The sequence below is a fragment of the Aphelocoma coerulescens genome, chromosome 5 (assembly GCF_041296385.1).
Source record: "Aphelocoma coerulescens isolate FSJ_1873_10779 chromosome 5, UR_Acoe_1.0, whole genome shotgun sequence".
Taxonomy (NCBI): domain Eukaryota; kingdom Metazoa; phylum Chordata; class Aves; order Passeriformes; family Corvidae; genus Aphelocoma; species Aphelocoma coerulescens.
The window spans coordinates 47,321,952-47,345,831 of NC_091019.1; the positions used below are offsets into that span (position 1 = coordinate 47,321,952).

The 23,880-nt window shown below is 40.6% G+C and overlaps 1 protein-coding gene and 1 long non-coding RNA gene across 5 annotated transcripts in view; one reads left to right on the top strand and one right to left on the bottom strand.

Annotated features, from left to right (window-relative positions):
* Positions 1-12,704, top strand: part of TSHR (thyroid stimulating hormone receptor) — a 58,812-nt gene extending 46,108 nt beyond the window's left edge. For all 3 annotated transcript variants that reach the window (XM_069018016.1, XM_069018017.1, XM_069018019.1), the window contains 2 exons: positions 10,219-10,407; positions 11,207-12,704. In XM_069018016.1, the coding sequence (XP_068874117.1) occupies positions 10,219-10,407; positions 11,207-12,611 (1,594 nt within the window). In that variant the 3' untranslated portion in view covers positions 12,612-12,704. The remainder of the gene's footprint in view (positions 1-10,218; positions 10,408-11,206) is intronic.
* On the bottom strand, positions 537-23,526 carry LOC138111741 (uncharacterized). Of its 2 annotated transcripts, XR_011151431.1 has the most exons (5): positions 22,326-23,526; positions 21,609-21,734; positions 19,611-19,839; positions 19,011-19,062; positions 537-576 (listed from the first exon to the last, which is right to left on the bottom strand). It is a non-coding gene; the product is annotated as an uncharacterized lncRNA (long non-coding RNA). The 2 variants fall into 2 exon arrangements; XR_011151432.1 differs by lacking the exon at positions 22,326-23,526 and having other exon boundaries at positions 21,609-21,797.
* Between the last annotated feature and the right edge of the window lie 354 nt (positions 23,527-23,880).

Genomic DNA, 23,880 nt, shown 5'->3' on the forward strand with positions numbered 1-23,880 from the left:
ACAAAAATAATGCCAATAACAAAACCTGTGCTTTAGGGAACTGATTTATGAAATGCTTGCATCTTACATTATGTATACTGTTCCTACCAATTGTTCTTCTGGAAGATTCTGTACTACAACCTGTTTTATGGCTGCACAACTGTAATACAAAAGAAGGACTCTTGTACCACACAGGTAAAGGAAACTGAAAGAGATGAAAAAATCATTTTAGACAGAAAAATAGTTACTTCTGATGCTCTTCTTTTTTCTCCTGTTATTTGGCTTCCAGTCTGATTTTATAATCCTCCAAAGAACTTTTCACTAAAATTAGGAATCATAATACAGAATCAAAATAAAACTTTAAAGAAATTAAGAGTTTCCAGAAGAATCACATTCCCTGACTTGAATTGTCTAGTATGTAATGTAGTGCCTATGGCTGATCACAAGGAGAACTGAAATACTGGCAGGGGAATTTCTTCCTCCACTGCAAAACCAGATGGTGTCGGCAGTGCTCAGTCACTTTCTGCTCTTCAGGAAAACAGTATATTCATAGCAGAATAAGAGTGTATTGTTCTTGGAAGGAATCCTAGTGGCTACCTGCAATAACAAAAGGTGCACAAGTCATTATTTTTCCTTCAGAATCTTTTCAGCTCCAGAAAATCAGTCTGGTTCCAGCAGGTGAGAGCTTGCAGAAGCACAGATTTTTGACTCTTGATTATTGTGGGTATTTAAAGCATCAGTGTTGTTGTTATGCCGGATAGGTGAGCAAGTAATGGTGTGCTGCAAGGGGTTGGAGGTAGTTAACTGTATGCTGTAACAGCCAGATAAGCTTCCTGAGCAAGGGCTAGCTTTGAGATGTGTCAGCTACACAAAACCTCTTGGTTTAGGGGCTAGAGATGCCTTCCTAGGATATGCATACCTAACTGTAAAGAACTTCCTTTTTACCCCGTGTTTTGAAGTTAGACAACCCAAATGACTTGAATTTTTTCTAGTCTTCTGTAACTATTGTGCTAGCCCAGCTACCACTGATCCTTGATCTCAGGACATGTTTTATACCTGTATAAACAGCCCAGCTATCCATCTCCTATTAGAATTATATACCTTCATGGCTAATAAGATTCCTAGCAGTACTTTTAACTAAAGAGAGACATGGTACTTACTACAGTGCCATTACCGAGAGAGGTATTGCTTCTCAAGGGCACAAGGCCAGAAATGGCACGTAAGCACAGTAAATCAACAGTGATTTAAAAAGGCAGAGTATTTCACATCATGATACTTTGATATGCTAGTCCTAAGCTAAAGCTCCTGGGATGGTGTCACAGTTTAACACTGGCCTGCACCTCAGCTCCACACACCCGCGTATTCACCCCTGCACCCAGTGGGATGAGGGAAAGAATTGGAAGGGTAAAAGTGAGAAAACTCATGGGTTGAGATAATGTCAGCTTAATAATTAAAAAAGGGATGTTGAAGAAAAAATCAGAGGGGAAAGAAAACAAATGAAACCCAAGAACAACAAGTGATGTAACAAGAACAATTGCTCACCACCAGCTCATTGATTCCCAGCCAGTCCCCTGTCAATGGGAGTCCTGGCAAACTTCCACCCAGCTCTTACTGCTGAGCATGATTTGATAAGGTCTAGGATATCTCTTGGTCAGCTGGGGTCAGCTGTCCTGGCTGTCCTCTCTCAAATTCTTGTGCACCTTTAACCTCCTCACTGGTCACATGGTGTGAAAAACAAAAAATGCCTCAGCTGTGTGTAAGCACTGCCTATTGACAGCTAAAACATCTCTGAATTGTCAACTCTATTTTCATTCCCAAATCAAAAACATAGCCACATACCAGCTACTGTGAAGAAATTTAACTCTATGCCAGCCAAAACCAGTACAGAATTAATAATTCAGGTTATTAGCTTTTAATTCTACTTTAATGTAATTTTAACAGCAGGTTAGCTAGGACTTGTGCTACCCACAGAAAACCAGGAATTATTCTGCATGTGTGATATAAAAAAGGTTTGCCACAATATGAGCAACAATTTAAAGTAGAATCCTTCCACCTGGACACATCTCTTAGCTGACCCTCAGGAACTAGAACTATTTTAACAGGAACAAAAGAGCTCCTGAAACTCCCACATATGCATTACCTTAAGAGGGCTGAAGTCAAAAAATGAAAACTGAGTGACAACCTAGTATGTGTTGTTGTGTCATGTCAATGGCTACTAACACCTCCCACAGGAGACAAAAATGTCCTTGCAATTGGTGCCTTAGTATATAACCCCCACTATACCATCATGACCAATGAGTTATTTACAGAGACCACAGATTTGTTAACTTGTGTAACAGTCTGAAAAGTCTGACCAATACAGCCCCTCCGTATTCCCTCGGGCAGTGTAAACAGCTTGTTATAAGAAATAATTTGTTACATCATTTTTGGTTCAGGCACCTTGGTATTCTTAGCTGGTCATTGGATCTTCCTCAAAAAGAAAGCTTTACTTACAAAACTGTTTCATCTTGAAAATTAACTCTGAAAATGATTGTGAGAATATTGCTTTTTTTCTGGGACAATGAATGACATTGCTTATAGTGGCAGCACTAAGCAGAAAGAAAATTAAAAAACCAAACCAAACCAAAACAACCCAAAAAACTAAAAACATTTATAAGGAGCTCTAAAGAGAAATTCTGTCCTGCCTCTCTACCAAGCTGGCAGAATTTATTGTCTGGAGTCCCCTATATGCACTCTTCAAGTGAGATAAGAATTTATGGTCACTGGAACATGTTCCCCACAGATTGTGCTTTTTTTTTTGGTCAGGATTTCAGCAGCAACAGTAACTTAAAGGCTGAAAAACAGAACATGGATCTTACCCCTATTAGGGTAAGGTTCCATTTTGGCTTTAAAGAAACCAAATGAGATTTAACTACAAAGAATTGTGCCTGACTATATGTATGTTGTGTGAGTTTGGCCATGCTCTCAGACCACCTAAACTTAAGTAAGTACTAAAAAGTTAGCTAATTTTTTTTTTTTTCAAATTTGCAGTTTACAACAGCAGAGGAAGCAGGGATTGTAATCCCTGAATAGAGGAAAACAGATGTCAGTAATTCTGGTTCCTTTGTCACAGTTGTATACTCAGATGTATGTGGATGTACCCACAGATTGCTCCTTTTAGAAAACTAATTTAACAGTATGATGACAGTACAGTGCTCTTCACCTCAAAATGAAACCTTGGCAAGGATTCAGCAACTCAGTGGACCTGATTTACTAAATGCAACAAGAGCTGCTGCCTAGAGCAAAAGTTCAACAGAGTACAACAAAAATACAGTCAGGCTCATTGTTCTATTAGCTTTTACAAAGCACAGTCCAAGCTGAAAACATTAAAGTCACGCAAGATACATGTGAGTAGTTCATTATCTCTAGAATGCAGAATTTCTCTTTGAAGCATCATTTCCCAATCTAGGAATGGTTCCTGCTACGGGACACAAGCAAGTCTTTGAGCAAGAGGAGCACTCCATATTTTGCTAATCAAACAATGCTAATTTGTAGATTTAAAAAATCTTTCAGTAGAATTAGAATAGTATCTGTAGTTTAAGTCCATCTATTATATATTTTACGCTTTTTTAACTATTGCAGTACCCAGAAATTTGTATATGATTAGGTAAAAATTCTCAATTGTACCATGATGCATTCAATGTCATTTTCTTAATTACTTGTCTTTTAAATTATTGCTATTACTGGATTTCATACTACAATTGCATGCTTCCAGAAAGGAAAAGGCTTATTGATAAAAGCTATTATCTCTTAGATCTAGTTCTGAAATTCTGACTTCATAAAACCAAAGAATTGGACCAAAATATAATAATCCAGGAAAAAAGAAAAAAAATCTGAGCAACTACATATCTGTTTAACACTTCTATAATAAACAGTTGGTTCAGAAAACGACAGCTCTGAATTCATAAGCTATGTTTTATTCCCACATTTATCTGAACCTCTCCAATGTCTCTTTAACATTCAATATAATGTGTAAATTTCATCTGAGATAAGCAACAGCCTAGAAATGTCACATGAGATTTATAAAAAAATATGTGAGGATTAAACAAAACTGCTACCAAGCCAAAATGTTGAAATTGGTTGAGAGCACTTTGGTTGCTGTTCCGCCTCACCGTGTAGAACTCTACGCTAGCACTCCCAGTACCTCAGTGGGCTCTAGACCATGGCTACTTAAAAGCTATAGTCTGGTCTGGCTCTAGGCTAGCAGTGAATGTTGCTAGCCTTTTCCATAATCCTGAGCATTTGACACCTTCCACAAGAGTTTGTCTGCCTGGTTTGTGTCTCAGCCTTGTGGGCATTTGTCAAAAGCCTTGTAGAAGTCCCGGGAGACTTTGAGCAGATCATAAGTACAACACTCAGAGAAGTTTGCAAGGCAGGACTTACTTTTACAAAAACCCCTTACATGCTGACTTTCCCAAGTTATATCATATTTGGTGGTGGCTTGTTTGCTGCCTTTCAGCAGGAGAGCTAAGCTGAAGATTCCATGACTCTTTTACCAATTCAACTACTTCCTCCTTCAGATGCTTCAGAACTTTCCTGGTGAAAGCCATCCAGTCCTTGTGACTTGCTATCATTCATTTTATCAGTTTCCTGCCTAGCCTCTTTTACAGTCACTTCAGTTTGAGACAGATCCTCTTGACAAGTCCATCAGACCTCTTGCGTCTCTTGTGTTTCCTTAAGTGTGCCAGCTATAGTTTAGCAGTGCCAGCAAGACACTCTTCCATGCAATGTAAGCACTGCCATATTTCAACATCATTTTAGGTATCAATATTATTAGATGTTAATGAGGCAGACATAACTGCAGTCAGTTCCCATTTTTGTCAGCAGACCAAAATCAGGACTGATCATACTTGACTGATCAGGACTTGGTAAGAAGTGACAGAACAAGAGGAAATTACCTCAAGTTGTGCCAGGGGAGGTTTAGATTGGATGCCAGGAAAAAGATTTTCACAGAAAGGCTTGTAAAGCATTGGAACAGACTGCCCAGGGAAGTGATGGAGTCACAATCCCTGAAAGTGCTCAGAAAACGTGTGGATATGGCACTTGAGGACGTAGTGAACATGGTGGTGGTGCTAGACTGATGGTTGGACTGATGATCTTAAAGGTCTTTTCCAACCTTAATGATTGTATGATTCTGTACACTGGCACACAAATCATTCAGGAAAATGTGTCTCCTGTCTGAATGCAGGTGTCGCTGTTGTACCAAGAACGGCAAAAACGACCCAAGTCTAGTTTCGGGTTAAGTGGCCAGAAGTGGCTATATTTAATTATATAAATCAGCTTATATAGCTTTGTTTGCAAGGGTGGCAGAACGCTATTGGTTGCTTGACCATCTGCCTCTCAGAGCGATTGGCGGAATGCTCTGACACCATTTGCAAATTATTTTTCCCAGTGTGGAAAACAAAGACAAAAAAAGCCTGCACCTGTGAAATAGTTTACAAAATTTCAAACTGCTTCCCAGCTAGTTAGCGTGAGAATGGAGACTTTCACAGACAGCTGTAGAAAGCTAGAAAATTTCTCTGCTAGCCTTTTAGTATCCACATGCAGGCACAGATATTATAGTCTTGGCAACTCCAACTACTTGGATTCACATGGATCTGAGGATTAGTAATTGTTTATAAACCTTTTCAATCTAGTTTGAAGACAGCTGCTATGCTGCTTGAAGTAGATTGTGAATCTGATTAGATAATCATCAAGACTAGATTTGTAAGGTAAAAAAATCCCTGAGAATCCCACACTTTCCTCTTGGCCAGCTGACACACACTTTGTGACTAGCGAAGTGTGGGCCTATGTAGAGAAACCAAGAAGTTACCTTCCACTGCGAGACAAATTATCACCAGACTCCTGGGAAGCCTTTTGATTTGCAATAGCAGTGGCACAGAGAGGTCACAAGACTTCTTGGTGGCAGACACCACATACCAGCAGTTTAGGGACTTCCCAAACTGGGATTTTGGAAACTTCCAAACTTCTGAGCCATTGTGCTTAATACGGCCCATGGATGGGGCCAAGTATCTATAGGTAGGCTCTGCAACAGGATTAATCCTAAATCAACAAGAACTTCAGGGCATCTGTGCCTATAACTTTTCACCAAGCTCCCCAGTATAAAACAGAGTGTTTGAAAACAAAACCTACAATACCTGTCCGCTTAAATATACACCCATAGGCACATATATAAAAGGATTCACAGGATTTGGTAAGATAGAACAGAAATGACAGTCTTACAACTAATTCTTCCAAACCCTTTCTTCTCACTGAACAGATGTTTCTTTCACACTTTTTAACATCACTTGGTAACACTCTGAGTTGCCACAGACTTTGCATGTTCACCTCTGCTCCCTGGGAAATTGTTTCCACAGCTGGAGCCCTGGGCTGGCTACTCCCTTCTGTTCATAGCTCTCCAGGAGCTGCAGCTCCCTTCCCTGTACATCCAGACAAGCTCCTCTTAGCAGCTGTTTCCAAAGCACGAGCCCTTGTCCCCCAGGGTGTTCTTCCTGAGACAGCCATTTCTGATGGGAATGTTACACAACTGTGAATAAAACCCAAACAAAAAGGTATATTGTCCTTTTTGTTACTTAGCTTTTTGGCCTACACGATAAACCATGGCCCTGATTTTCACAATGGAGTGATGCAGTTCTGTGAAAAGACTATGCCTTCTCTTATTTTTAAATCTCTTGCCTCACATTCTTAGGTGTTCCAAAACTTATCTCACAAGAGTGAATAATCATTACCCATCACCTTCTTTACAATCTGCATGGCACTATAGCTTTACTGCTGTTTCCAGACATAGCTTTTCCCAAGAGGAAAGTCCTTATCTGTACCTTATTACTTCATATATAAACAACTTGATACTTTTATCATCCTAGCTGTAGCTTTCCATGCTCATATTATAACTGCATTTAGTATTTTTAGAACTGCATGTAATATTTAAGTTACAGTCATACTAGATTTACAAAGTGAGGTTTTTCTGCTCTATTTTCTATTTCTTTCCTAAGCATTCTATTCCCCTTCAACATTACTAAAAGCACTGCCCTGGCATTTGCAGAGGACTCCAAGATCTTTCCAGAGTGCTAGCTAAATTAAACCCCATTGTCATCCATGTAAAGTTAAAATTGCTTTTTCCTAAATGTACTTTACATTCATTAATTTTGAATCATATTGACTATTTTCCTGCTCAGCCACGTACTGTTGCAGGAGCCTTCTGCTTCTTTAGACAGTCAGCTTTAGCTTTCACTACCTTGTATTACTTTGTGCAAGAAACAAGCTTTGTTGCAGCTACTCTCATTTCCTTCCTCTTTAGGAGTATTTCAGTAGCACCAGCGCCAGCCTGGCCTCTGTGGGCCTTGCTGCAATGACCTGTATATTCAGATACCAATTCGTTTTCCATTCTTCCTCTAGCATGAAAACTTGTCATCTGTTCTCAGGCTTTCCCCCAATTCTTTTATTTTTCAATTAATCCAGGAGAGACATTCCCCTTGTCACACAACATATTGGTTCTCAACAGCCCTTGATACCTGATTTTGTCAAGGCTTGTCAGAATTCCCAATTCATTGCACAAACAGGATCATCTTTCTCCATAAGCTTGTGCCAGTACATCTTCAAAGAACTCTCAAATGTTTGTGAGGTGTAATTTCCCTTTCAAAGAGTCTTAGCCTCTACCATCACACAGCATTTAACCTGCTGCAAGATAGCTGCCACCACCATGAGCACTTGATGGAGACCCATGAGGGTTGCTGAAAGGCCAACTTTGTCTTGGTAAGATCTATCCCAAGATCTAATTTATCAAGATGTTTTACTGGAGAAGAGTTCTATAAAATGTCTCAAAGGGGGAAAAGGACTTTTCTCAGGACTTAGCAGGGCTTGTTATGGGAGTTTTGAACTACATTTGAAGGGAAATGGGGACACAGCCAGGTTCAACAGAGATAAGGTGTGGAAAGGGGAGAGCTATAGCAACTACCCAAGGAATAAAGGGAGACTAAAGAGGGGCTGACTCCAGTAAATAAAAGCAAAGATATAACCACAAGAAAGGACTATGGGACATCCTTTTGCACCCTCTCTGGGATATTGACACAATACAAGTAACACAGCAAATCATAATCAGTCCAGGATGTTCCTGGAAAGCACTGATGACAGCTTCCTCTCACAGGTAGTGGAGGATCCCAGAAGGAATGGTGTGCTGATTGACCTTATACTAAGAAATATGGAAGGCCTTGTTGGAGATGTGAAGGTTGGGTGCAGGCATGGCTATAGTGACCATGAGATTGGGGAGTGATTTGGATTAAGAGGCAGATGCCTCCTCAGTAAATTTGCTGATGACACAGAGCTGATACCCCAGGGTGCTGTGCAGCCCTTCAGAAGGACCTCAACAGGATGGAGAGATGGCCAGAGAAGAACTGCCTGAAATCCAGCAAAGGCAAATGCAGGTCCTGCACCTGGGGAAGAATAACCCCACGCACCAGCACAGGCTGGGGGCTGACCTGCTTGTAAGCAGCTCTGGGGACAAGGATGAGGGGGTCCTGGTGGACAGCAAGCTGTCCATGAGCCAGCAGTGTGCCCTTCCTTGTGGCCAAGAAGTCCAGTGGTATCCTGGGGTACATCAGGAAGAGCATTGCCAGCAGGTCAAGGGAGGTGATCCTGCCCCTCTGCTCAGCCCTGGTGAGGCCACATCTGGAGTGCTGTGTCCAGTTCTGGGCTCCTCAGTACAAGAGAGACACAGAGCTCCTGGAGTGGGTCCAGTGGAGGACTACAAAGATGATTAAGGGTCTGGAGCATCTCTCTCACAAGGAAAAACTGAGGGAGCTGGGCCTGTTCAGCCTTGAGAAGAGACAACTGAGAGGGGACCTCGTCATACATATGAAAAAATTTCTTTACTATGAGAGTGGTCAAATGCTGTAACAAATTGCTAAAGAGGCTGTCTCCTGTCCTGAAAATGCTGAGAAATTAATGGGGACAGCTCAGAGCAATCTGCTCCAGGTGACCCTGTTTTGATCAAGGAGGTCAGACTGGATGATTTGGAAACTCAACTATTCTGATTCTTTAGAAGGTAAAGTGATAGCAGGCAACATTCAGACTCTTTTAAGAGCCAGTTCAGGCTGTTGGTAGAAACACCTATTAAAAAGAATTTTATTTAGTTGAAATTAATTAGTTGTGACATATTAAAAAACATATTATAGCAAGGAAGTTTTTAGAAGTGAATAAGTCCTCCTACAAAGAGGAGCAGCATTTTCTAACTCAATTTAAAACCAAACAACTCAAAAGGGAAAAAAAAAACCAAAACAAAACACTGCAAACCCCAGTATTTTAGACACTTAAAAGTTGTTTAAAGTATAAAATTAGTTCTAATTTCCTTTTAGGTGCAAGAAACCAGACAATGAGCAAGACTTCTAGAGGGATAAGAAAGTGTAAAAAAAAAGCTGCATTATTTATTATGAGGGTGTTCATGATAAAACAGTGCTCAGAAAATGTTTCTACACTAGAACCCTTTTTTACAGGTTTACCTCTCCACAGACAGTAACTCTAAGAATATCTTGACTTCAAGTGTCACTAGAAGAGGTTTTGGGACAAAGCAAAAACTGAGTAGAAAACACAGGTGACAGGCACCTGGCAGTTTGAAAGGAAAGCCACCTCCTCATCAACTCTGCATCATCCCTCTCATGAGTCCACCTCAGCAGACAAGTAGAAAGCAATAAACATAATACTCAGTTTTCTGAGAGATTCAGGATGGACTAAGACAGAAAATTTTAATTTCAGTTTATAGAGAATATATAGGAATTTTTTTAGGAATTACAATGCTTTTTATTAAAGTGCGCCAATAGGTTACAATGAATCTAAAGAAGTCTAAGGGAATACAACTCTTCCAATGGAAGATGTGATTTCTTTAAAGAATTTTTAAAACTTCGTGTTTGCATATACATTTGTGTCTGGTTGGCTTTAAAGGTATAATTTTAAAAGTTATGATATTTCATTATAATTCATATTCTGTGCTATAAGACATTAAAGACAAGAGCTTTAAAAGACAGTGAAAATCACAGAGAAATGAACAGCCTACTTTAATTTGAATGGTATCAGAACTTAGCAAGGCAATACGGAATCCCCACCTCCTCTGGATTTGATTTTTATTGTAGAATTCTGTGAAACTCCTGAAGAACTGTAACAATTGGAAAAAAACATCTGATCCAGTCATCTTTTTCTTTACTTACTTAGGGACATCTCCAGAACAGCTGTTGCCAACCTTCCAGCCAAAGGATTGGAAAGTCTAAAAGAACTAATGGCAAAAAATACGTGGGCTTTAAAGAAACTACCAGCAATAAAGGTATTTCTTCAGCTAATGCGGGCTGACCTATCATATCCAAGTCACTGCTGTGCTTTCAAGAGCTGGAAAAAAAAAAGTGGGTGAGTTTCACTAACTGGCATTTATTTTTTAAGTATGTCAGTGAAGACAATGTTTTCTTAGTAATATAAAAATACATATATTGGCACTTTTGTAACTATTTTTTCTAGGTATAGGCAATGTTCTTTGAAACAGATTACAATTGCAAACTGGCAGAAGAATTTTTTGTAGGATCTTGTGCAGCAGTTCCTCCTCCTGTTGAGCTCGTAATTAAAGGGAAAGAAAAAAGAAAAGGGTAATGTGCTACAGCAAGGCCTGGGAAAAAAGTGTTGGAGGGTTTATACCCTCAAGTCTTGTATGTTTTCTAACTGAAAAGCTTTTGACTACTGAAAATTTTTTGACTGCAAATACAGCTGCATCACACCATGAGGTACAGGATTCCAAATTGCTGCACTGGTAGGTAACTCTAAAGAAGCTACTGAACAGAAATTAGACTGGTGGAAGTTCTGGGAAAAATGAAATTGTGAACAGTAGTGAAAAAGAACGTAATACTGTATGTATTATCCAAGAAGTTATAAACAGTAGGTAAATGTCTTCTTACCTACTAAGAATGTAGATTCCAAAAAAGAAGATAGATTATGGATGCCAAACAAGTAAAATTACTACTGAGGATAAAATTTTAAAAATGCCAGAAATGCTGTCATACACTATATGGTCTGTTAACAAAAATATATCCAATCACATTTTTATAGCTACATTTTTATTCAGGATGATTTGCTTTTGAAGCATTCCCTTTGTTTACATGCTGTGTGCCAATCAGACTGTAAATGCCAGCAGTGATTTCCCCACCTACTCTTTCAGGATCCTGGAGTACCTGATGTGTAACCAGAGCAGCCACAGCTTTCGTAAGAGATCAGTCAAGGCTATCAGAGACCCATTTTACAAAGATTATGCAGAAGAATACACAGACCACACCGATGCTGTGTATGACACAAACACCAAGTTCCCAAATTTTCATGAAAATTCCCATTATTACATTTTTTTGGAAGACCGTGGAGAAGGAAATTTTGGCTTTGGCAAAGAGCTCAAGAACCCTCAAATAGAGGATGTCCAGACCTTTGACAGTCATTATGACTATCCTGCCTGTGGAGGCAATGAAGACGTAGTATGCACGCCAGAGCCTGATGAGTTTAATCCGTGTGAGGATATAATGGGATATCAGTTTCTGAGGATTGTGGTGTGGTTTGTGAACCTGCTTGCCATCCTAGGCAACATTTTTGTCCTTCTCATCCTTCTCACCAGTCATTATAAACTGACTGTACCTCGCTTTTTGATGTGTAACTTGGCCTTTGCTGACTTCTGCATGGGGTTATACCTCCTTCTGATTGCTTCAGTGGATCTCCACACCAGGTCAGAGTACTATAACCATGCCATAGAGTGGCAGACTGGGCCTGGCTGCAACACAGCCGGGTTTTTCACGGTCTTTGCCAGTGAACTCTCTGTGTACACCCTGACTGTGATCACTCTGGAGCGCTGGTACGCCATCACCTTCGCCATGCGCCCCGACCGGAAGATTCGTCTCCGTCACGCCGTGCTCATCATGCTGGGAGGGTGGCTCTCCTGCATCCTGCTCGCCCTTTTGCCACTGGTTGGTGTCAGCAGCTACAGCAAAGTCAGCATCTGTTTGCCTATGGACACTGAAACACCAGTGGCTGAAGCCTACATTGTCTTCGTTTTAATATGTAACATTATTGCTTTTGTCATCATTTGTGCCTGCTACATAAAAATCTACGTAACTGTGCGAAACCCCCAGTACAAGTCAGGGGACAAAGACACCAAAATTGCCAAGCGGATGGCTGTGTTGATTTTCACGGACTTTCTGTGCATGGCTCCCATCTCTTTCCATGCTTTATCTGCCATTATGAACAAACCACTGATCACTGTCTCCAATTCCAAGATTTTGCTGGTACTTTTCTACCCACTCAATTCTTGTGCCAACCCCTTTCTTTATGCTATTTTCACCAAAGCTTTCCGTAGAGATGTGTTTATCCTGCTAAGCAAGTTTGGGATATGTGAGCATCAGGCTCAAGTCTACAGAGGTCAGACAGTCTCAGCCAAAAACAGCAGTGGGTCTTACGGGCAGAAAATCAGCCGAGGGATAGGTCAGATTCTCACAAGCATTCAAGACCCAGTCAGTGATTATCTTCCTGCTGTGACAATGCAGAACCAAATTCTCATGGAAGAATGCAAGCAAACTGAGCTATAACATCCCAAAGTATCACAGCCAAAATCTGGTCAGGGGGTGATTGTGCATACAGTGAATCAAATGAGAAGATAACCTTATCCATATCCCTTTTCCCAGAATATGCTTAGCTGAAAGTATCTCCAGAGTGGTCTTCTTTTGGACAAACCACTTATTTGAACCTCTTATCAGTGCAGGGCAAAACATACGGTCCTGATGATAATTTTAGAGGTAGATGTGAATGCTCTGCCTAAATAGGAAAATTTATATCTATAAACTGAGCAAATATAAAATACACCCTAATCTAAAACAAAATGTAAGAAGCAGGAGACCAACAATAAGACTTTGGGGTACTTATATGACTAAAAAAAAAAGGACAACATTTGATAATTAAAATCATATTTTAAAAAAAAAGGTTAAAGTTCCCAAATGCCTACATGTCAGAAGGTTCAGTTATTTTCAGTTATTTTTCTAATTGCAAATTTCTGAAACTTCCACCAGGCCTAAAATGGAACAGATTTTTTCTCATTCTGTCATCCTGACCTAAAACAAATCTAGTCTTTCGTTTGCTGTTCTTGGTTTAGTTCAGTGAGGTGGGAAAAGAAGCTTCTTCTTCATACTGCTTTTATTTTGATAGAAGGACAATTATCACTGATTTTGCAGCTGCTCATAGGATAACAGGTAAGAAACATTAGGGCATTTGTGTCCCTCACTATCACTCTCTCACTTTTTGATAAACCTATTTAGGAGCTGGTTTATTTTAATTTGCTTTGAAGACCAAGCTACCCAGTCAAGTTAATGATGGTTGTTTGGGTTTTTTTTTTGGATGACTGATCCAGTTTTTACCATATTCCAATGCTGTTTAATCTGAGCATGCTTATTGCTCTGAACACCCTATAACTCCTGTTTTCTTACCAGTACTGCTGTCCCTACTTACCTCACTCTTACAGGGTAGAACTTTCCTTTTAGCACTTTCTATGTTGAGCTGCCTCAAACCTAGACTTAGACCAAGGGAATAGATCATGCCTTTAGGTTACAGTTTACTGCATTGAAGGCTGACTTTTAGCTCATCCAACATGTTTTAAGAACACCTCTCTATCTTGTAGAGAGATCTGTTACCTGACCTTTGTAACATTTGCAGTACAACTACAAGAATCACATAGTTATCTTATGGCTGGCCACAGCCTGGCTGTAGGTGGGACATATACTCTCCAAAATGTGCTTAAGGAAATCCATGCTCAGACACAAAGAACAACCCTCAGTCTAAAGCACTAAAGCATCCTTCTACCACACCTGCTGCTAGACGGGGTCAGGCTTGGCTGTGCTCAGCCCATTCGTATACCACAAACAAATGAACGGAGGCCTGGCTCTCTACACCTCCTGCAGACATCAGGACTCGGGCTAGGAGCTGCTCTGCACCAGCTGCATTGTTAACACCTGAGTGGCCTGAGTGCCTGGCTTTACTGGCAGGATCACACCTCTTCCCAGCCAACTCCACAGACTGGCTCTGCAGAACTGCTACCAAGGTTACCATGGATCACTCATCTATTTGAAAGCCTTGGCATAAGAATGGAAAATATTGTGTGAATACTTGCCCTCAGGTAGGTATTTTTAAATTCATTTTGTAATATCTATGCCGGTTTTCATGGAATTATAGTCTTTGATTAACTATAATTAAATTAATCAGACAATAGTCAGGTCTTATGTAATCTAGGCTAGTAGTATCCAAGAAAACATAATGACAGAGCCCTTCGAACTGCTGGCTACTACAGCTGGAAACTGAGTGATTGCAAATGCCATGTACATACTCTATTAGAGTCTGTATTTTCCAAATATTTAAAACTCAATTTGATTCTGTATTTCTGAATATAAATGAAGGCTGCTTCAGTGAGCAAAAGCAAGGGCCTAGATTCATGAATTCCATGACATGGTCTTATACAAAATAAATACTCTATCATCGTTAAAGCCATTCAAAAAAATCTACAATATTGCATTATAGATTAATTTAGCTGCTTATTTTGGGGGAGAGGCATGTTTCCATTTTAGGTTGATTCTTAGCAAACTCTAAAAGCAAAACTGCTGAAACTCATGCAAATAATAATTTATGACCTCCTCTTCTGTAATCTGGACTCAGTGTTACATCAGAAACAAAGACAGTTTCTTAAGTGTGCAGATCAGCAAAACTCCCTACTCTTGAAAGAGCTGTGTTTGTAATGATCTGGCCATGTCCGAGTGTCCCATACAAACATGGGACTTTTGAGATGCAACACCCTCCGGCCAGGTTCTGCCACCCTTCTGATACTGGAATAACCATTAAAGGGAGAAAAAGTTTCCTGAGTGCCATTATTTACTATCTCAGCAGCAGCAAAGACAATCAAGTTCTAATGGACATTTGTCCTACAGACTTCACAGACACTAGGGTACCAGAGGAAAAGAAAATTCAAGCTTAAATCGTATTCTTTTTCAGAAAGAGAAAAGACTAAACCAAAATTGATGTTAAAAGTGTTTTTAAAAGTATGTACCGGTTTGGCACAGCCTGGTTTTACATAGCAGGGGGGCCACAAAGATGGCTCCTGTGAGGAAGCTGCTGGAAGCTTCCACCATGTCTGGCAGAGCCAATGGCTGATGGCTCTGAAGATGGACATGCTGCTGGCCAAAACTGGGCCAGTGAGAGAGGTTGGTAATGCCTCGGTGATGACACATTAAAAAAGAAAATCAAAACAAAGTCACAAGATTTTGGATTCTAGTCAGAGAAGAGGAGGGGGTGAGGACATGTGAGGGAAAACAACATGGAGACACCAAGGTCAGTGCAGAAGGAGGGGCAGGAGGTGCTCCAGGCGCCGGAGCCGAGGTGCCTCTGCAGGCCGTGGTGCCGACCATGGTGAAGCCGCTGTGCCCCTGCAGCCCGTGGGGATCCACGGGGGATGCAGAGATCCACCCACAGCCCGTGGGGGAGGTGCCCGTGCCGGAGCGGGTGGATGCCTGGAGGGGGCTGTGATCCAGTGGGAGACCCGTTGGAGAGAGAGGGCCCTGCTTCCAGGCTGGAGCAGCCTGTCCTTGGGGGACTGCACCCCGAGGAAAGAGAGGGCCCCGGCGCAGCAGTTCGGGAGGGCCGTGTGCCCGTGGGAGGGGCTCACGGCTGCAGCAGGGGCGGTGCGGCTGCTGCTCCTGAGAGCGGACCCACGGCAGGGAAGTTCAGGAGAACTGTCTCCCATGGGAGGGACCCCACGGCCTCACAGGGGAAGACTCCTCTCCTGGAGCAGCAGAAGGAAATCTCAGTGATGAACTGACCAAACCCCCAGGCCCTGTCTCCCTGCGCTGTCGGTGGGAAGGAGGGAGGGGCTGGGGAAGGTGTTCTAAGGGCTTATTTTACTTCTCATTATCCTCCTCTGACTCTGTTAGTAATAAATTCACTTTACAGCTTAAGCTGACCCTGTTTTGCCCTTGAAGTGTTTCTCCTGGTCCTTATCTCACTCATGAAGTGTTTGTTAATATTTTTCCTTTTCCCTCCTCTGCCCAGCTGTGGCAGGGGAGGGTGAGCAAGCAGCTCTCCTGGGTGCCTGGCATTGGGCCAGCATCCAACCACAACAAAGTAACATGGATCTTTCCAGAATATTTATTTCACAGAAACTAGTAGGACATTGGAAAGATGTGGTATGTTGGACTGGTACAGGTTCTTGAAAATTAATACAGCTGTTTGCTGTTACTAATGGATGATATATTTACACGTTATTCAACTTTTCTGTCTCTCATCATTGCATATACATTATACCTGTTAAAAGAATTCCGAGATACTGCCTTTATCAATGAAGTTTGATATTTCCAGTTTGTCTTGCATATTCCTTCTCGTGTTTAACTTGGTAAGAAATATTTTAGAAGCTCTTGGAAAGGTCCAGGCAAATAGAATTTAAATATTTGCCAGATCTTTTATTGTAAATGTTTGTATCTTATAGATATTCTCTTCCATTTCTGCTCTGATCAATCCCTTGAGCCATTTTTGGGTTTGTGCACATCTTTATGTAATACTTGATATTTTAAATCTGTGTGAGCAAGTTGTATTATTTCTGGCATTTAGTATATATGTTCTCTAGAATACTTCAGAAATAATGCAAAGCATGGGAATAAAATGTTTTGTTTGAAATTGGAAGAGGCTCAACAAGCTTTTTTGGGAAATCTTAAAATATTTTTCCTATGAAAGAAGTTAATACTGTTTCTCTTGCATGCAGTGTCATTGTTCTCCTTGGCTGACCTACCCCACGACACCCTGTCTGATGCAGTTTTGGGGTTTTAGCTCCATCACTAGCTGTGAGAGGGATGTCCTAAATAGCCATTTCAGACAGTGTAGTAGGGATAGAAAGGAACAGCAGTAGTACTGCTGAGCTCTGGGATTCTGAAACCATCACTCATTACATCCAAAATAATCTGAACAACCACCTAACAGCCATGGGGTCCTCTTCAAAAGACTAAATCTGGAATCTGATCTATTCATTCTCCTTTTTAAACCTAACATATATGGTCAGCTGCACTGACTAAGGATTGAACAGTTCATGAGAAAACACTTCATACTATGAAGTTTGTGTGGTGGAGAGAGCCTACTGCAGGAATTCTCAGAATAACTAAATGAATCTTCTCATCGGCTACATGAAACAATATCCCTCCCTCCCATTAGGTCTCCCCTCAGGGCCTTCCCCTTTGGTCTGTATTTGTTAAAAATTTATGCTGCCAAATTTTATGTTCAGTAGTTCTTATCAGTGGGGGGGGGGATGGGAGGGAGAAGTTATCTTTGCTATATAGATCGTTGCATTACCCGAAAAAAGCCCAAACAAAACACTTGAGGGACAACTCCCAGTGCTGCAAACTGTCAAAGCAATCAAATATCAGTTAGCTCTTGACATACCCTCCCTGTCCCAAAAAACACAGCTGACTCCAGCATCTGTACACCTTACCACTCCCTGTAATGGTGCTTCTCACTACATGAAGTTTTAGGGTGCAAGGAAAGCACAGCTGGACGAAGTCAGGAGTAGCAGCTGACTTACTGAAACTTCTTGTTAAAGGTTGCTGTGGGTAATAAAGTTTACGTAGGTTTATGGAGAGACTGAAATTTCACAGAAGAGAAAGCTGAGGGAAGATACTAAACCCACAAAATCTGTATGACTGGGGATGCTTCTGAACTGCAACTACATGGCAGAAGGGAGGCAGTACTCGGGAGTGTATCACATGTACTTGCCAATTCTCCTACCCACCACATACTGTTAGCAGCTATCACAGTCAGGACTTTGGCACAGGCAGACTTTTGGTCTGTTCCGTGGCAGCCACTTTTCTTCTGTTCATGCAGTTCCCTATTCAGACTGCAAAGACAGCTTCAATTCCATCTTCCCTCAGTAGGTCTGACCTCAGAGCTCAGGTAGCTAAAAAAATCCATCTGGGTGAAGAACATATTCCCTGTTCACAGCACTGCCTCAATTAATTGACCCCTCATGGCTCAAGTGCTTTCACATGAGGGCAGAGAGTAACGACCTTCTCTCAGAACCCTGCACAGAAATGGGAAAATACAATGTTACCATTCTTTGGAACATCATATGGCTCTGAGATTTCAGATTGGAGGACAGAAAATCCTGATCTAGGGTGGCAGATAATGCCATTATTTTCTCTACATAAACTTCTGTGATTTTATCTGCATTATGTGCATTACATTAGTAACACACCATGGAAGATTTCTTCATTCTTGGACAATGTAGGAAAAAAGCTGGAAAGTTGAGCTGGAGCTGTAGTTACAAACACTTGGAACTTTCTCTAAACAATTTAACGGCTTTAGGTGACCTTTGTTAGTCTCCTCTCTCTCCAACAGAGAGACATGTGGGGGTTTTTCATAGAGTAGATATTGGTTCTAGATGACATCATCTCCAACAGGTCACCTATAGTCAAAGTAAGCACACCCTGCCCTGCTGATGGTATTTGGATTCTGAAAATAGCACAAGCAATCAAAGATAAATTTCACATCACTACCATAGCATTTTGGTTTATTAACATAAATGCCCTCTTACTTCCTTTCTTGTGGGATAAATAAAGTATTAATGCTCACAGCACAGTCTTTGGAACCAAAGACTGTACCAAAAAATGTCCTTAGAAAAAGAAACTTGATTGGAGTAGAAGCCCTATGCTTATGTGTTAAAATGAACCAAACTCTCCCTTCCCAGGCTGTTTGGGCAGGCTGATGAGTAATAACAGCATAATCTGTATTGTTTTTCTAACAGATGCCAGGCATCTGCACTCTAAAACCACTCAGTAATCAAATGGTTTCAGGGTTGCTGTTAAAATTGGTCAGTGAGGCACAATTTTAGTTGCATATTCTGCCTTTCCCCTATGCATTATCTTCCTCCTTTGTAGGGATTCTGAAAACATATGACATTATACTGCACTTACATGTAGGCTTTGTGGACTAAGGCACGAGATGTTGAAGGGCCCTCATCATGCCCTGGAACAGAAGATGGTTAAGAGGTCTTAGTGACGCACACCAGGAGATTCTGACAGCATCGCCAACCTAGAATTCACACTGGTCAATAACACATCTCCAGAAAGCTGGAATACTTTTCATCTGTTTAGTCACTTCCATCTGACCCCTTACTTTTGTATGACTGAAAATCATGATGTGAAAGTGAACAAATGAAGGCTCTATGAGGTCAATACACAGAGTATCTCATCAGAACCCATCAGCTCTAACTTCCTATTCCCATCCCACACCTGTCCCCCCCCCCACCCCCATGTACACACATTGGTATGAATTTCCACAGTAACCTAGTAATTTCTAGGTTCTTAGCTTAGACACGATACCAGTCCTGCGTAGTTTTGTAACTGCCTGGCCTTACTTTCCACCCTGAAAATATTGGGTAACTATTCCAAAACGTGGAAAAGTCTCATAACTGTAGCACAGGACTTGGACCTCACTGGAACCATCCTGAACTTACTCCTTTCAAGAGTTTAACTTCTGTGGGATTAATATAATCAACTTGAATCATACCCCACCTTTTTGGGAGGACTTCTCTGCACCGTCCTGAGTATATGCAATGCCAGGGCTTGTACGTGTGGCCATCTCAAGTCATGCTGCACTGCTGCACACCTGTGCAGTTCCACTGAAGCTTGTGAAGCTTTGCTAATGAGTTCAAGAAGAAGGTTCACACTCATTACGGTTCTCAGCTATTCAATAGGCAGCTGTGATGAGCAGTCTCCTTTGGGTTCTTAATTTTTCTTCTCTCTGAAGGAATGAAATCTGTTGTGAACTGAACATCAACTTCATTAACAACCTCTATTTAAGAGCTCACTAAACAGTGATTACAAAGTGACTGAAATTGTTGGATTGTTACTCGCATATATACTGTGATACTTTTTATAAGACCTACTTTGCTGCCAGGAAGAGCCGCTCTAACACTGAGACTGGTAACTGGCTGGACTGCCAACCTCATGCTGGCTGTCTTACAGTTTCAGCTGAAATGGCAGTGGCTTTTCTTTGAAAGGAGAAGAAAAAGTACAGTACTCATGTCTTTTATGAAGGAAAAGCTGCAACAAATTAAACCTGAGCAGTAACATGAGTTTTACCAAAATCTTTCTCACTGCAGGCTCTGAGGGTGTTACCCGATGGGGTCTTCCCCATGGCTGGCTGGTGACATATGCAGGATAGCATCTGAAATAGCAAGCAGCACCAAGGCTTTATTTGTGCTGGTTTCAGTTTGACTGTAGTGAGAATTCCCTAAGTTATATGTGGATTACTGCTGCTGGCTAGAGGGAGCTGTGGAAACAACAGATGAATTCTTTTTTAGCCAGCTACAGATTTCTGACTATACCCTGCAAAAGTCAGTATAAAGCAGCAAGAGCAGTATTTTCATTAAAAAGCAAAGAGAGCATGTGACACACTGGCACACGCACTTTGTCCATGAAAAGTTCAGAATAAAAAAAGGAGTTTTTGTTTCATACATACACTTCTCCTTTGAGAAGAAAGTATGCTTGCAATCTCTCCTTTTGTTTTTTTAAAGGCTGGCTGCATTATTTTATCTTTTCCTCTGTACTCTGTTTCCTCTTTCCAGTTTCTTTTTACATCTCCTTTCTCTGCTATGGCAAAACCCCACACTCTATTTGAAGAATTATTTTATGTTTCCCGCCTACTATCTAAAGTGATTTAGGCTACATGGCAACACAGGAACCTCAGAGAGAAATAAAGCTGTTTAAGGACACGAAAAATCATTCAGGGCAGAAAATGAAAGCTAAAAGATAACTCTGAATAAAGACTAACAGCAATTTTATCTGCTAAATTTAAGAACTGCTCCACTTTGTCTCTGCCCCCTCCCAAAACCAACTTAAGTGATACATGCAAAAACATCTCAGATGTGAATATACTTCACCTTTAGCTACCTGATTTTTAACACCAATATCATCATCACACTTATCAAGCCACGTGCCAACTCTTTATACATACATGGAATTTCACTAGATGTTGCTTTAAGACTAAAGCTACTTAGTAAAATCAGACAGACAAATTCAGCCCACAAAAACCGGGATGTCAGAAATGTTATTCCCAGCACTAATGCTTTTTCTTCGTTAAGAGCACGAACAAGGTGAGCTCAGGAGGAAAGGGCCTCCATCCTGCAACAATTTGAATTTTCTGAAACAAAAGGCAATCTGTGCCAAAACAAAACCTACAAGCAGTATTCCCACCAGGTGAATTCTGCAATAAATCCTTTTTTAGAAATGCTGTACTTGCCACGACTGTATGTTTCCCAGAATACATTACCTGTTGGAACCAGACAGCCCACCTAGAGTCAGCCAAGGGGAAAGGTCTGTACGAAATACTCAAGACACTGGTACAGCAGGACACACGAGGAGCCCTGTCTGCAGGGACCTCACAGCAGGATTCCTGGGAGAAATTGGAAAATTCAGGCAGCCAAGAGCCTTAGCAGAAAGGACTGCCATCTGTATTTTGCTGGTCAAAATGGTTTTCCCCATCACAAGCAAGGAAAGGCTGTTCTTTACCTTGACATTAACTCCAGCAAGCTCCAGTACTTGTAAAGCAGCGTCTGGACTCTTGGGATTCCAACTGTCTTCTGTTCCAGACATTCAGAGGGATTTTTCCACAACACAGTTCTTCATTCGGCTCCTCTAGCAAAGGAAAAACATTTCTACCTTGGCAGAATCACACATCCACACAACATTTTTTGCTGTTATGAGATTATTTACTATTTTTACAATTTAATGATAGTCCTTGTTTTGGATTTGCTACTGAAATATACTTATCCAAATTAAACACCATGTTTTCAATTTCAGTAAATTTTTATTTACCAAACTGAACTAAAAAGGAAAAGAAAAACTAGATGTATTTTTTAAATAGTTATAATTGAAAAGCTTATTAAAATAGCAGTTCATGAATATCCATCTTCAGAAAGCAGTTTTTGACCCATGGAAGTGAATGGGCAACTCAATATCATTTGTAATGTAAAGCGCTATTTTCATTTATTCTCTCTCCACACTATCTATTTCAGATAACCCTCTTTCAGGTCACACAAGGGCATACACATTTATACTATGTAAAAAGGTGTAACTGCACAGGCACTTCACAAAAAATAATTGGGAAAGTCCTCACTCTGAAGAAAAAAATTGTCCTAAACCCAATTTTCTGAATGTTCATATCCACACCGAAGGTCAAACGTGGTTGAACTGCAGTTTATCTGACTGTACTACAGATGTCCTTACCTCTGAAAGGATTAGATTTTGGCATAATCCCATTAGTGGTACAGAGTGCTGAAATCTGCTCTGAAAACAACAGGCAAGTCTTTAAGAGTATTTTACAAACAGAATTCTGCATTAGAAAAAACAAAACACATTCTCAAAAGCTGATACAGTTGAAGACAAGTTGTAAGGAATAATGCATAGTTGAAAATAAATAGGGATATACTGAAAGCTATACTAACGCACTAAGATTCTTATCCTCTCATACCTCTGCAATGACAATAATCAAGCTATATAAAAATTAGATAACAAAAAATTATGCATTTTTAAATATACTTGATTTTTGCAAAAAAAAAATATTCAAATACTTTGCTCAGCCACAGCTGGGAGAACACAATTAACGTTCAATTATAACATTCTCATCTTTCCTCAAAGGAATGAAATTTGTGTTTTAACTTAAATTTGCTATTAATTTGTTTTGCATTCTGCTTTGCCTCCTCTTTCGTCAGGGTCCTTTTGGCCAAAATAACAGGCCATTTTTCTGACCTGTTTGTTTCTTACGTGGTGTACAAGCTACAACAACAATGATCTCTTTTGGAAAAACACTGGATTTTTTAATAGTTATTTATCCAGAATCAACTCCAACTCCTTTTCAAGTAAGGCAAATATTATCGAAAAAGCAGTATTGTATTTTTTTAAATTTGTTTAAGTGTTGAGGGTTGGAGAGTAAAGAGGAGTACTGGGGGATGGGGGGAGGGGATCCACCCCTGACTACTAGGGAAAACAAACCAAAACACACCACTCCTCATGAGTCTTGGTTTGCTACACATTGACACCACTGTAGATAAAAAATTAGTTCAAAATCACCACATTCTAAAATACAACCCCCCATACAGGCAGTATAGCCTACATTTTATTTTCTAATTATTTTAGAGTTTCAAGTTCAAAATTTAGATTTAAAAATAATCACAAGTTCATGTCTCAAGACACCACTTTTAGACAGGAACTAGAAAGGTATCACCTGCTTATGCTAGAAAGCAGTTCTGTTAGAATAAATTAACTAATGAAGAAAAAACCTTATTGATCAGCCAATTATCATGCAAGCATTCTGTATTTTACTTCTTGGTATTTTCTCACATTTCCACATATAGGACTAACATCATGATGTCAGATGACAGAATCATTAGGGTTGGAAGAGACCTCTGGAGAGCATCCAGTCCAACCCCCCTGCCAGGCAGTGTCACCTAGGACAGGTGACACAGGAACTTGTCCAGGTGGGTTTTGAATGTCTCCAGAGAGGGAGAATCCACAGCCTCCCAGGGCAGCCTGTGCCAGTGCTCTGCCACACTCATTGTAAAAATGTTCTTCCTCATGATGAGGTGGAACTTCCTGTGTTTGGCCATTGCACCTTGTCCTGCTGCTGGGCATCACTGAAAAGAGTCTGGCACCATCCTCTTGACACCCATGTTTGAGATATTTACATGCATTAATGAGATACCTTCTCAGTCTTCTCCAGACTAAGCAGGCCCAGCTCTCAGTCTCTCCTAAGACAGATAGTCCAATCCTTTGGTCATCTTTG